The sequence below is a fragment of the Polypterus senegalus genome, chromosome 13, assembly GCF_016835505.1.
Source record: "Polypterus senegalus isolate Bchr_013 chromosome 13, ASM1683550v1, whole genome shotgun sequence".
Lineage (NCBI taxonomy): Eukaryota > Metazoa > Chordata > Cladistia > Polypteriformes > Polypteridae > Polypterus > Polypterus senegalus.
Window position 1 is genome coordinate 148,817 of NC_053166.1, and position 14,874 is coordinate 163,690.

At 40.9% G+C, this 14,874-nt stretch overlaps 1 protein-coding gene across 1 annotated transcript in view; it reads right to left on the reverse strand.

Annotated features, from left to right (window-relative positions):
- The window catches only part of LOC120542143, a 165,585-nt gene that overhangs the window by 7,659 nt on the left and 143,052 nt on the right, over window positions 1–14,874 (reverse strand). The window contains exons 3-4 of the mRNA XM_039774326.1: window positions 7,758–7,808; window positions 2,972–3,085 (exon numbers count right to left, since the gene is read on the reverse strand). Of these exons, the coding sequence (XP_039630260.1) occupies window positions 2,972–3,085; window positions 7,758–7,808 (165 nt within the window). The remainder of the gene's footprint in view (window positions 1–2,971; window positions 3,086–7,757; window positions 7,809–14,874) is intronic.

Consider the following 14,874-nt stretch of genomic DNA (forward strand, 5'->3'; position numbering starts at 1 on the left):
TCAAAGGAGCAAAAGGAGGCTCAACTAAGTATTGATGTCATACAGTATCTCTGCCAACATTTATGCACCTGTCTAATTTTGTTATGATGCATATTGCATATTTTCTCTTAATCCAATAAACGTAATGTCACTGCTGAAATACGACTGTGTCCATAAGGCATGTCAGATATTAACAGGAAGTTGCTACTTTGAAAGCTCAGCCAATGAGAAACAAAAATCCAAAGAATTAAGAGGGGTTCCCAAACCTTTTCATATGACTGTATTTTATAAATCTGCCTTTTTCTACTCACATGCACAGTTGACACAGAGCCAGATTTAGCACAGGGGTTCACCTTATAAGAACTGCTAGGCAGGCATTATAAGACAAGTCAGTCAGGGATATCTGTGAAATGGGCAGTCAAACTGAGGCCCATTATAGACTATTTTTGCATGTCAAAGCCAGCATGAAACTGTACCCTCTTTTGCCTTGTTTGGAATGGCATGATTCACCTAAGTGGGGGCCTACACATCAAGAAAGAGTATAAAGCCTTGGAACATTGCCCGGCACACCGACGGAAAGATGGGAGATAACGTCATCCGATCCTGAAAATCCTTCCAACGCAGCGGGGATGGGGTCTCATCTCTCTGTCCCAGACGTGTTTCCTAGGCACACTGGTGACATACTGGGTCCTGCTTTAAAAGAAGCTCATCCTCCTCCTCAGTCGGGTAAGTTAAGAGTCGGGAGCAGAGTGAGACAAAGCTCACCTGGAGTGTAGGCAGAGGAAGGAAAGAAGAAAAAACAAAGAGAAGGTAGTGGGTGGTATTAAATTATATTTTGGTAAAAAAAAAGGTTGTTTAAAGAAAAGAAGAAGAAAGGGCTTATTTGAACTGGGAACTAGGGCTGTGCGATATGACCAAAATCTTATATCCCGGTATTTCATTTCATATCCCGATATCAGGATATAGTACATTTTCTTTGTATTCAGTGAATAGTTTATATAATCACCACTCCTTTTTTTCATTTAAATTAAAAAAATCAAAAATGAGAAGTACTCAACTTGTAATTATTTCTGTTCTTTTATTTAGAACATTTGAGCAAATGTTTGACTTAGAATGTAAACATAAAATGTTAATGTATCAAATATAAAACACTTTTCAAAAAAAAATTACTAAAGGCCCAATATAAAATACTGCTATATAAAATGCCTGACATAAACAAAATGTGAACTGTAGCAGCAATAACTCTCACAACATATATTAAATATAAAAGGATCAAAGCACTAACAACTAAACTATATAAGGCCAATAAACCCTTTAAACAAAATAAACATTAACTGTCAAAACCAAATGTAAACATTGTACTTCAAACTGTAGCAGCAATAAGGCTTACGACAAAAATATATTAAATATATAATATTAAATATAATATTTTTAGGCTACATTCTAGTAAAATGTTAATTTGCACATCGTAGTGTGGCAAATCTCCGTTAATGAGTTACAGCTGATCGCCCGTGCGTGGGACTGGACGGCGCTAACGTGTTGATGCCGTCCAGCCCCAAGCACGGGCGATCCCGGTAACTTGTTAACGGAGATTTGCCGTTTAATGCAGTTGTGGCGTAAACGTAATTTTAACAAGATTAACGCTGACAGCAAACGCTGCAGGGAAAATTATGCCTTAAGCAAATTGTTTTGGTAGCAATTAATCTTCCAAGCTTTTAACATGCTCGTTTAAATAGTACCTTTACAACTGTAATATCCTACGTGGCCTGCCTCTCAGTTGTAAACTCTCTGCATGCTCGCTCACGTGCTTTTTTGGAGGTGGTAGAAGAGGTTTGTCGTGTTGGAGTCTGTGGTAGCGATCGGTTTGCAGCATAATTTGCACAGTACCGTTTTCTGGTCTGTGTCAGACTCTTCAAATCCAAACCATCTCCATACTACAGAGGTAGCCCCTCGTTTAGGAACAAGGTCCTTCTGTGTGGAGCTACCTGGTGTTGCCTCGTCTTCATCAGCCATGCTAGTGTGTCTGCATCCACGTGGTGGCCATCAAAACAATGAAAAAAATATTGCCGTAAACAGTTTATTTTGCGACACCACGAAACAAACGATAGCGTAATGTGCAGCGATAGACGTTTTCATATTGTCATCTGATATATATCGTTATATCGAACAGCCCTACTGGGAGCTGTTTCTGGTGGAGCTGTGATAACTGGGAGATGCCTCTGACTCACAAACACAGACGAATGCTGGGCTGCTACTAAACTTTTGACTTAGGTATCAATATCGGTTTTTGGATCTAAGAGTCAGGACCAAAAATGTTTCAGAAGAAAATAATGGATAACTGCAAACGCTATCTTACTCCAGCCTCCCTGATGGGAAACAATTTGGTGGTTTGGGCCTGAAGTTATAATCAAGGGAAGCTTCCCCAGTCAAGTTCTGATCACAAATAAACGTGTTGTTCCACTTTATGAAGGCAACAAAATGGACATTTTTCCACAACCACAATGGTTAGTGTCTATGGGGATTGAGGGGGAAGAGAATTTGACTGGAAATCCTAACGTTTACTTCCGGTATTGAAAATATCAAAATGTTGGCACACTATCATTAAATTTTTTTTTTTTTTGCAATTTTTTCAGTATCGGTATATTGCGTAACCCTAACTCAGACCCAACTATGTAAGATAGAGCCGGCCAAACTGAGGGGTAAAAAAAAAAAATCAGGCAAGGGGGGAAGGATGTGTTAATACCATCTCAAAAAAATAAGAAAAAAGAATAAAAAAAGAAAACTTCACAAAAGCCTAGATATATGCATCTGAAAGGGTTACACCAGGAAAAAGGAGACGTCCAGCTTGTGATAACAGTAAACGAAGGGACGGTGGTGCACAAATAGCACTAACCCTGTAGTGTCAGCAACTGGAAACTCTCAATGACTCCGTGTGACTAAAGGTGACCCACGGGGGACACACTACATTAAGAACCAGCTTAGAAATACTCACTTGCCAATTGCAAAGACTGTCAGGCCAATGGTGGGATTTTCTTTTGTGAAGTGATTCTGAACAACCTCACGATTGAAAGTGCCTTCACCAATAATGGGAGCATTCCAGTGTGTCCTGGAAGGAGAAAAAACAAATCATCTGTTTAGAGACGTCTCACATAGAAGAATCACTGTCCCCCATTCAAGTACCTTCAAATTCTAAAAACTGTAATTCTATAACCGCGCAGTGGTAGCGCCTGGCAGTTAGGAGATTCGGGTTCACTTCCCGGGTCCTCCCTGCGTGGAGTTGGCATGTTCTCCCCGTGTCAGCGTGGGTTTCCTCGACCAGTCCAAAGACATGCAGGTTAGATACATTGGTGGTCGTAAATTGTCCCTTGTGTGTGTGTGTGTGTGTACGCCTGGCGGTGGGCTGGCGCCCTGCCCGGGGTTTTTTTCCTGCCTTGCGCCATGTGTTGGCTGGGATTGGCTCCAGCAGACCCCCGTGACCCTGTAGTTAGGATATAATGGCTTGGATAATGGATGGATGGATGGATGTAATTCTATAAAAACGAGTGATCAAATTAATTTGACCTGGACCAATTGCTCACAGAGCAGGTATTCTTTGGACCAGGCCTCACTGTAACTGACCACAACACCCCTGAGCCAACAATCCCCACCATACACACACACACTTTATCCTTCATTTGCTCTTGAACACTCTTGTTAATCTCTCATTCACATCACTCCCATTAATTCAGCACTAACCTGTCAAATGTACATGTATGCAATACTAGCTGTACCCCGTGGCTTTGCCCACATAGTAATGAAACAGGACAAACTTTAAAAATCAATAGACGTTAGCACTCTATCTGATCGTGTTCAGCTCTGACGGGAGAGCATTCCTCGCGTGGGGAGAAAAGCACATGGCCGTGATAACTCTGCCAATCAGCAGCTACCTTCTAAAACACACGTAGCTCTGATCTCTCGTTCTCTCAAAAACGTCAAACGTTACTCCTTAACAATCTCTAGATGATAAGGTCTGTTGAATAAACAGGTATCGCTAGCTAAGCAGAGGCAAGGTGCACTCCAACATGTGGTGAGATGTAGACCAACTCGAACAGAGGCTGGCGAGTGAATGAGGAAGGCCCCGCCCCCCTGCTCTCGGCCCACAGCCACTCTGTTGGATTTGCATAAATACATCGATACCGCAAGCGAACTCTGGTACTGAGCGCCATAAGAGAAGTCGCAAAATCAACCGGAAAGTTCAGGCAAATTATAGAAAACAACCCGATCTAAATCCTGTCACACACGTGCGAGTAGGAGGCAGCTAAAGGGTCTGAGTAAGTGTAATAAAACATCCGACCAGGGGGTGGCAGAGTGCGCTGACAGTCTTTCTCAGTTCCCTACAGATCATTCCCGGGAAATGCTGCAAGGTTCCGGCGCCTCAGAAGACATCACTTCCAGAGCAGGCCCCTTTGCTAACATCACTCCTGAAGCCGGCCCCTTTGCTGACATCACTTCCAAAGCCGGCCCCTTTGCTGACATCACTTCCGAAGCCGGCCCCTTTGCTGACATCACTTCCGAAGCCGGCCCCTTTGCTAACATCACTTCCGAAGCTGGCCCCTTTGCTGAGGTCACTTCCGAAGCTGGCCCCTTTGCTGACGTCACTTCCGAAGCCGGCCTCTTTGCTGACGTCACTTCTGGTTCCAGCCATTTTGATGACATCAGTTCCTCTACAGGCCTTTAAAGCCTCCATCTTGAGCTCCCATAGTCAGTTTTGTTTTGGACTCTGTTATTTGCACATCGTGCTACTTATTTCAACCCTTTTGCAGCTGGGAAAAACAATATACCGGTGGCTGCCCCAAACCTTTATGATGTCTTGGACTCTTGATTGTCACAATCCGTTAAGCAATTCTCTCGTGAGAATCAGACAGACATACAAACAGAACACGCTTGGACCACAAGATTTTTCAAACCGTTTCTTAGCGAGCACCTATGGGCCGAGGGTAACCTACATTCCAAATTTCAAGTCCCAAGTCCTCATAGTTTGGGAGATTTCGTGATTCGATATTCGTAGATAAGGAATCATCAAGCATAATGTGCATTGAGTTCATTCTGGGATTGTTGTCATTTCAAACAACCAATCATTTAAATTCACATGTTTGTCCTCATTAAAATCTACAGTGGTTGTACTCAATCATGGAACATTTACTGATTAGCCAGGAGGTAATACTGAAGAATGGATTCAAAACCCTTTTGAAAACTTTCTTTGTAAAGGTTTCTCGATTTTGACTTTTTATCTCGATTCCAGGCTCTTGTTTCAGCTTTGACGCACGCTCATGTTTTTGATTTTATCGGTTTTGACCCTTTTACTGTTTACTCTCAGCCATTTTTCAAATCTTATCAGTTTGCTGACATAACAACGATGAGCACAGGTTATGCCATTGACGAAGAGCCCCAGTGCCTCAGAATATGGATATTTTAACCATAGCATCTGACAATGGATTTTCCACTTAGATAAAGTTATCCACTCTGGCACCGTTTAAAACTGGGTGTTGAGTTTACTCAGTTTGTCTTTTGTATTATACAAAATTTGTTTGGGGATCAGAAACATCCATCCATCCATCCTCTTCTGCTTTTCAGAGATCGGGTCACGGGGTCAGCAGCTTGAGCAGAGATGCCCAGACTTCCCTCTCCCTGGTCACTTCTTCCAGGGGAATCCCAAGGCGTTCCCAGGCCAGCCGGGAGACATTGTCCCTCCAGTGTGTCCTGGGTCTTCCCCGGGGCCTCCTGACCAGGAAGGCGTCCAGGAGCCATCCTGATCAGATGCCCGAGCCACCTCATCTGACTCCTCTCGATGCGGAGGAGCAGCGGCTCTACTCTAGCTTCTCACCCTATCTTTAAGGGAAAGCCCAGACACCATGCGGAGGAAACTCATTTCAGCCGCTTGTATTCACTACCCATAGCTCATGACCATAGGTAAGGGGTAGGAACATAGATCGACTGGTAAATGGAGAGCTTTGCCTTATGGCTCAGCTCCTTTTTCAATGCGACAGATCGATGCAGAGCCCGCATCACTGTGGACGCCACACCGATCTGCCTGTCGATCTCACGCTCCATTCTTCCCTCACTCGTGAACAAGACCCCGAGATACTTGAGCTCCTCCACTCAGAAACAATAAAGCAAAAATGGAAGGAATCAGGAAGGGGCAAATTCCTTTTCACTGCACTATATGCATAGCAGAATTGGTGGTACACATTTTAGTGTGTGAATATTTTAATATTTTCTGAACCACAATTCAAAAGATGCAAAGATATTGTCTCCAAAAACTATACATCTAGTGACTTCCATGTGTTGACTACTCGATAGGTTAGAGGATAGTGAAATGTATGGTTATTATAGAACATGTGCAGCTTCTACAGTACTTCCAGATCTGAAGTGAATGGTGGACCACAGGATATCTGGTGGACTGACAGTAATCTGAATAAACTGGAGCACACAACTTCATTTCTACTGCTTACTTCCATGTCCTAATATCCACTGTGTTCTTGGCATTGATGGGCAAAACAAATGCAATGAACGTGACTGGCTACACTGGACAATGAACATTTTGCTTCCTGAACACTTTCGGATGCACCTTACAGATTTTTACCCTGCTGATCACAAACACCACCTCTAAGTGTTCTTATCATGTACCATTTTATTACAGTCGCCTATTTTTGTGGTTTTCCTTTCATATTGTAAGTATACATCGACTCCTGGAACATTGGTGCTGATCTGAAAGTTGTGATGCTGCAGCTCGGAAATCCCAAGTCAGTCAGTCATTTTCCAACCCGCTATATCCTAACACAGGGTCACAAGGGTCTGCTGGAGCCAATCCCAGCCAGCACAGGGCACAAGCCCACTGCAGGGTACACACACCAAGCACAATTTACGATCGGCAATGCACCTAACTTGCATGTCTTTGGACTGAACCAGAGCACCTGGAGGAAACCCACGCAGACACAGGGAGAACATGCAAAGGGAGGACCCGGGAAGCGAACCTGGGTCTCTTAACTGTGAGGCAGCAGTGCTACCACTGTGCCACCATGCTGTCCAAATCCCAAGTCCCGTTGTTTAATTTGCGGCTGGCACAGCCGTGCTGAAGAGTCTTGATACATTAAAATGAACTGGCTGCTCCAAAAGCTGGGTAAGAAAGTGTGACACACAAACCACATGTCGTCCCGGCAAAGGTTGTTTTGCCTCCTCTTCATACAAAACTTGGAGTGATGAAAAAAAATTGTGAAAATGGTGAACACGGAAAAACGAAGAATTTCAATACTTCAGACATGTTTCTGTGAAAAATTGAGGTCAAGACTAAGGAGGGCCACAGATCAGAAACATCATCAGTGACAAGCAGCTTGAAGATCTTCTAACAGTTTGATAACTTGTCTACATGTTTCCTCCAGCATCTTCACAAGGTTCATTGCTGTTGCTCTGGGATTGATTTGCACTTTTTGTGCCAAAGTACGTTCTCTTCTAGGAGACAGAATGAGCATCCTTCCTGAGCGGTATGATGGCTGGGTGGTCCCATGGTGCTTATACTTGCGTATTATTGTTCGTAGAGATGAACGTGGAACCTTCTGGCGTTTGGAAAGATTTGTGGAGGTCCACATTTTTGGGATCTCTGATATTGTTGGCACCGAAAACTGGGTATGACACCACCATGATGCATTGGGAATTAAAATAAAAATCTTTCAAATGGAGCAGTTATTGAATGTGGCTTTCTGCTACTGTATCAGCCTTTAAAGCAGAATAAGATCACTTACCACTGCTTGTACCACTCCATCTCCACCTTTGTTATCCATCCTGAGACAACCCTGTTGAGAAAATAAATGACATCTTCAGAATTTAGCTTAGACAGGAACACATTAGAAATGTATATGGGTCTGATAAGTTATGATCAATAACAAACCGTGTAATTGTTTTTGCAGTGTTAGATGTTATCGCCCCTGTAGCTGAAGACCTATCCAGGTCTGCATTTAAAACACAATTAAAAGTGCCATTATAATTTTATGAGTGTTAACATTAGGAATGTATGCAAACACGTTTTGAATAATGTCTCTATCATCCACTTCGGGTGCGTAGATATTTATGAAAATCACTTTACAACTAAATAAATTACCCTTCACCATCACACATTGCCCTTCTGGATCAGATACGACATTGGGTACAAAAAATTAAATTGTTCTATGTATTAAGATTCCCACACACCTCTAGTTTTCTTTGTATAGCTGGAGTAGAATATTTGTCCAGTCCAATTTCTTTGCAACCAAAACTGACCCTTGCTTAATAAGTGGGTCTCCTATAAAAATTCTGTCTTGGCGTTTAGACCTGTTAGGTGCGAGAATGCTTTCTTCCTCTTTAATTCATGATTGAGACCTTTGACATTCCATTTCACAAAGTTCACTGTTTGGTCATAGAGATGAACTTTTGTTGGCATTTTATAGTTTTAAATTAAGGTAGTTCATTATTACATAAGACAGATTTAACCTTAATTTCCACTTTTGCCAGGAGTTATGGCTATAAAGCCTTTTGTTGTGTTGGCACTTACAATTGTGGAGGAAAAAGGATAGATTGGAAACAGCTTGCTCGCCCCGACCCCCAGACCCTCGCCCTGATCTCCTTATCTTTGGATGTAGAAAAAGCATTTAATATGGTTGAATGGGACTACCTACTTCACCACATTGCACAAATTTGGGTTTGGCCTGAACATATGCATGGATCAAACTACTGTATACAAGTCCAGAAGTTTCAGTTTGTATTAATAGCAATTTTTCTGATTACTTCAAACTAGAGTGTGGTGCTAGACAAGGATGCCCCCTGTCACCACTGCTATTTGCAATTGCCATTGAGCCATATGCTGTTCACTTTCGAATTGCATCTGAAATAAAGGGGATTATCAGAGACGGTCTTGAACAGAAAATAACACTATATGCAGATGATATGGTACTGTATATATCAGACCCACAAAAGTCTGTGCCTGCAGTCCTAACAGCAACAGCAGATTTTCAAAAGATATCTGGAATCAGAATTAATTTGAATAAAAGTATGCTTTTCCCAGTTAACTCATGTAGCACACAACAGTAGATTGGACACTTTCCCTTTTATTATCGCAGATCAGTTTAAATACCTAGGGGTAAACATTACAAATAAATATAAAGCTCTTTTTCAACAAAACTTTGCTGTCTGCATGGAAAAGCTTAAATAAGACATGCATAGGCAGTCTACCCTCCATCTCACTTTAGCAGGGGGATTTAACATTGTCAAGATGAATATCCTTCCTAAACTTCTTTTTCTATTTCAAAGCATACCCATTTACATTAACAAATATTTGTTAATTCAGTCATAAACTCATTTATTTGGAATTTCAAACATCCACGCATCCAAAAGGCAACCCTACAACAAACTAAAGCAGAAGATACATGGCACTGCCGAACTTTTACTTTTTTTCTTAGGAGGCAAATACAGGGATCCCTCGCTATATCGCGCTTCGACTTTCGCAGCTTCACTCTATTGCATATTTTAAATGTAAGCATATCTAAACATATATCACGGATCCTTTGCTGGTTCGCGGATTTCTGCGGACAATGTCTCTTTTAATTTACGGTACATGCATCCTCAGTTGCTTAGCCCAGTTGATTTCATACAAGGGACGCTATTGCAAGATGGCTGAGAAGCTATCCAATCAGAGCACGTATTACATATTAAATAAATGATAATGATATACGATATGCTTCCCACGCGGTGCTTCGCATACTTGAAACCCCAAACAGTACGTATTGATTTTTGATTGTTTGCTTCTCACTTTCTCTCTCTCACTCTCTGACATTCTCTGCTCCTGACGCACACTCCTTTGAAGAGGAAGATTATGTTTGCATTCTTTTAATTGTGAGACGGAACTGTCATCTCTGTCTTGTCATGGAGCACAGTCTAAACATTTGACTAAAGGGTGTTATTTCATGTCTAGAGGGCTCTAATAATGTTAGAAAATGTATTTAGAAGGTCATAAACAGGTTTTCTATGCTCCAACTGCGAAAATATTCGATTTATAAATAAAGAATCCTACTTCGCGGAAATTCTTTTATCGTGGCAGAGATTAACCGCGATAAACGAGGGTTGACTGTATACAAGTTATAAAAACCTGGATATTGACACCAACACACACAAGCTTGGTCCACAATAGAAATAAAATCCTGCAGTACATCTTTATATTCCTAACATTGTACCGAAGTAAATATAAGTTATTGTCAATATGCTAACAGCACAATTGTGCTTCATTCACTCAGAATATGGAATCAATCTAGGAAGCACTTCAAGATGGAGAAGCTTTTATCTGTTGCACCTTCACATAATAACCACCTTTTTTCACCCTATCAAGCTTACACTGTTTTGAATGTTTAAAAAACATGCGGGATTAAATCATTTAAAGATTTGTACATCGATAATGTCTTTGCATCCTACAAACTATTACACTCTAAATTTAGCTTCCCATCAACACAGTTTTTCCATTCTATTTCCATATTAAAAACTTTGCTAAATGGAATCTGCCCAATTTTCCTCACCTCTCACCTCCCATCTATTCCAGAATAAATATTGATCAGTCTTGAAGCCTCAGACAGAATTTCTATAATATATATAAAAAAAATGTTTTTTTAAAGTCCCTTCCTTTCAAAGGTCCCAGAGTAAAAGTGGGAAAATGATCTCTTACTCAACATTTCAGAAAAGGAGTGGAAGGCAGCTATGCACAGAATTCACTCGAGCTCCAGATAGATAGATAGATAGATAGATAGATAGATAGATAGATAGATAGATAGATAGATAGATAGATAGATAGATAGATAGATAGATAGATAGATAGATAGATAGATAGATAGATAGATAGATAGATAGATAGATAGATAGATAGATAGATAGATAGATAGATAGATAGATAGATAGATAGATAGATAGATAGATAGATACTTTATTAATCCCAAGGGGAAATTGGCTGTTATATCAGCAAAAGGTGCAGGCTACTTTAATGAATCAAATATTTCAGTACAATTTCATACAGATAATATAATGATATAATGATTCCTTGACTTATTTTTTTTTTATTTGCCATTGTTTATGTCTTCTGTTCTTTAATTTCATGCACAGAATTCACTCGAGCTCCAGATAGATAGATAGATAGATAGATAGATAGATAGATAGATAGATAGATAGATAGATAGATAGATAGATAGATACTTTATTAATCCCAAGGGGAAATTCACAAAGCATACAATTATTCACCTTAATAACTGTTGTCAAGCACATCTGTCTCATTTAAAATTGTCCAAAAAGTTTCCAGGACAAGATCGAACCTATGAACGTTGCAATCGAGCTCCAGCCTCACTGGATCACATGTTTTGGGCCTGCTCTAAATTAACATCATTCTGGACCAATATCTTTAAATGCCTATCAGACGGCCTTGGTGTCACAATCCCTCCTAATCCATTAACAGCTGTGTTTGGTGGACTCCCAGAGGGGCTTAAAGTGGAGAAGGCCAAACAAACTGTGATCGTCTTTACTTCACTATTAGCACGTAGACGTATAGCGCACCTCTTTTAAGTCAGAGGATAACGGATGTTATATATTACCAGTAACGGCGTACTGCACGATAACGTGCAGTGAATCCACTTGACTTGAGCACTCCTAGTTTTCCTCCTCTTTTTCTGTATGTTTAGCATTCGTTTGCTCAGAGGTTGATGTGCTCGCTGCTTCCTGAGAGGCTCTTCTTTTCTCCACCCTAGCGGCCCGCTGCTTCTCTTCTTTTGTCGGCATCTTTTCGCGTTAAAACTGATTAAGTTGGTTTATGTGCTGCAATTACTTATTACGTTTTTTCTTAATTTTTCACTTAAGCACCACAATCTGCCTCAAGAATGATTAAAGATATGAAGAGATGGGGGAAATGGCCACGAAGGTGGTAGGGAATGAGACTGATGCACGTACGCATGCGCCGCACGGCTGCCCTACTGCGCACTGCCGAGAGTTGATTCTATTATAAAATAAAAATAAAAAGAGTAATAAAAATCATCACCTCAAAAGCGGATAGTAGACGTCACGTAGTATATGTGTACCAAATTTCAGGTCAGCCTGAAGCGGTTTGCGAGCTACAGGTGATTTAAAACAGACAAACAAACAGCCATAGTAGCATATTAAACAAGAGGATATGAAACTGGGAAAAATCAAATTCTCACTTAAAGGATATGTTCAGTTTTTTTAAAACCTGGCAGGATCTAATCCGTAACATTTTAGAATAAGCATTTCTATTTGCGGAAAAGGATTTTCTTCCCTCTTTTCTACTTTTGACGTTTTACTCTGGTTGTTGGCCTTTTCTCTTTTTGTCTTGGGTGGGGTTTGAATTGAATTTAGTTTTGTTAGCTTGACTTGATTTTATGGACCGTTACTTTATTTTAATAAAATCAATAAAGAAAAGGACAGGAACAAACGAAAAGACGGTCCAGAGGCTTCCCCAGATGTATGGCCAGTTGGCCTTTTAGAAGGTCACACAATCTTCAATGTGTCATCAAATGTGTCCTAATGTCACTTATAGGGAAAAAAAGAAAAAAAAAAAAAACCAAACACACAAACAGAAGGAGAGCCTCACCCCACTGAACTCCAACAGACAAAAAGAAAATAAAAAGCAGCTGTTAGCATTCTCGCATTAGGACATTTACACAAATACGAAAGGAAGCTTCAGGAAGATGAAACAAACAATGCAGGCAAAACTACTCCACAAGCCCACCCTATCAAACCGAAATGTCGAGGATTCGTGTGCGATAAATGAAAAAGAATGCAAAAGTTTAGCCATTTTTTCCACACGAGTGCATGTTGGATGAGGGCGTTTCTAGGTAACTGCGAGATAATTGCCCACTGGGGAGAATCATTAAGAACCCCTATCTCCACGCCCTATGCTGTCTTCATGGCTCATTGTATCCTCGGAGGGCACGTGACTTGTTATTCTCCGTGTCCACTAATGTTGGCAAAGAGCTCTGAAACCTTCACCTGAGGTACAGTTGTGCTTGAAAGTTTGTGAACCCTTTACAATTTTCTATATTTCTGCATAAATCTTGAGCTACAACATCATCAGATTTTCACTCAAGTCCTAAAAGTAGAAAAAGAAAAACCAGTTAAACAAATGAGAAAAAAAAATTATACTTGGTCATTTATTTATTAAGGAAAATAATCAAATATTCCATATTTGTGAGTGGCAAAAAGTATGTGAACCTTTGCTTTCAGTATCTGCTGTGACCCCCCAATAACTCAACTAAACGTTTCTGGTAACTTTTGCTCATTCCTGCACACCGGCTTGGAGGAATTTTCACCCATTCCTCCGTACAGAACAGCTTCAACTCTGGGATGTTGGCGGGTTTCCTCACATGAACTGCTCTCTTCAGGTCCTTCCACAACATTTTGATTGGATTAAGGTCAGAACTTTGACTTGGCCATTCCAGAACATTCAATTTATTCTTCTTTAACCATTCTTTGGTAGAACGACTTGTGTGCTTAGGGTCGTTGTCTTGCTGCATGACCCACCTTCTCTTGAGATTCAGTTCATGGACAGATGGCCTGACATTTTCCTTTAGAATCCTCTGATATCATTCAGAATTCATTGTTCCATCAATGAAGATAAGCCCTCCTGGCCCAGATGCAGCACACCAGGCCCAAACCATGATACTACCAGCACCATATTTCACAGATGGGATGAGGTTCTTATCCTGGAATGCAGTGTTTTCCTTTCTCCAAACATAACGCTTTTCAATTAAACCAAAAAGTTCTATTTTGGTCTCATCCGTCCACAAAATATTCTTCCAGTAGCCTTCTGGTTTGTCCACGTGATCTTTAGCAAACTGCAGACGAGCAGCAATGTTTTCTTGGAGAGCAGTGGTTTTCTCCTTGCAACCCTGCCATGCACACCATTGTTGTTCAGTGTTCTCCTGATGGTGGACTCATGAACATGACCATTAGCCAATGTGAGAGAGGCCTTCAGGTGCTTAGAAGTTACCCTGGGGTCCTTTGTGACCTCGCCGACTATTACATGTGTGCCATGCTCTTGGACTGATCTTTGTTGGTTGACCACTCCTAGGGAGGGTAACAATGGTCTTGAATTTCCTCCATTTGTACTCAATCTGTGAAACTGTGGATTGGTGGAGTCCAAACTCTTTAGAGATGGTTTTCTAACCTTTTCCAGCCTGATGAGCATCAACAACTCTTTTTGTGAGGTCCTCAGAAATCTCCTTTGTTCGTGGCATGATACACTTCCATAAACATGTGTTGTGAAGAGCAGACTTTGATAGATCTGTTCTTTAATAACACAGGGTGCCCACTCACACCTGATTGGCATCCCATTGATTGAAAACACCTGACACCTCACCTTCAAACTAACTGATCATCCGTGAGGTTTGCCACTCACAAATATGGAATATTCAATCATTTTCCTCAATAAATACTGTAAATTACCAAGTATAATATTTTTGTCTCATTTGTTTAACTGGTTTCTCTTTATCTACTTTTAGGACTTGAGTGAAAATCTGATGATGTTTTACGTCAAATTTATGCAGAAATATAGAAACTTCTAAAGGGTTCACAAACTTTCAAGCACAACTGTAATTCAAGGAACTCCTCTGATCAAACATAAACAGAACAGGTGACTCCTCCTGACCCCGCTGGCAGGCATCACATGTCACAGCACCAACAAAGGTGCGGGAGAAATGGAGCTGCAAACTCCTCTCTCGCACAGTCGGGCAACACACAAGTCAGTCACAGGTTCGCACACCGAAACAATAAAGCTGTACAGGTCCACAATGTAAAAAATGAGAAGCTAGAAAGAAAAATGCTCCAACTACTTCACCTACCTGT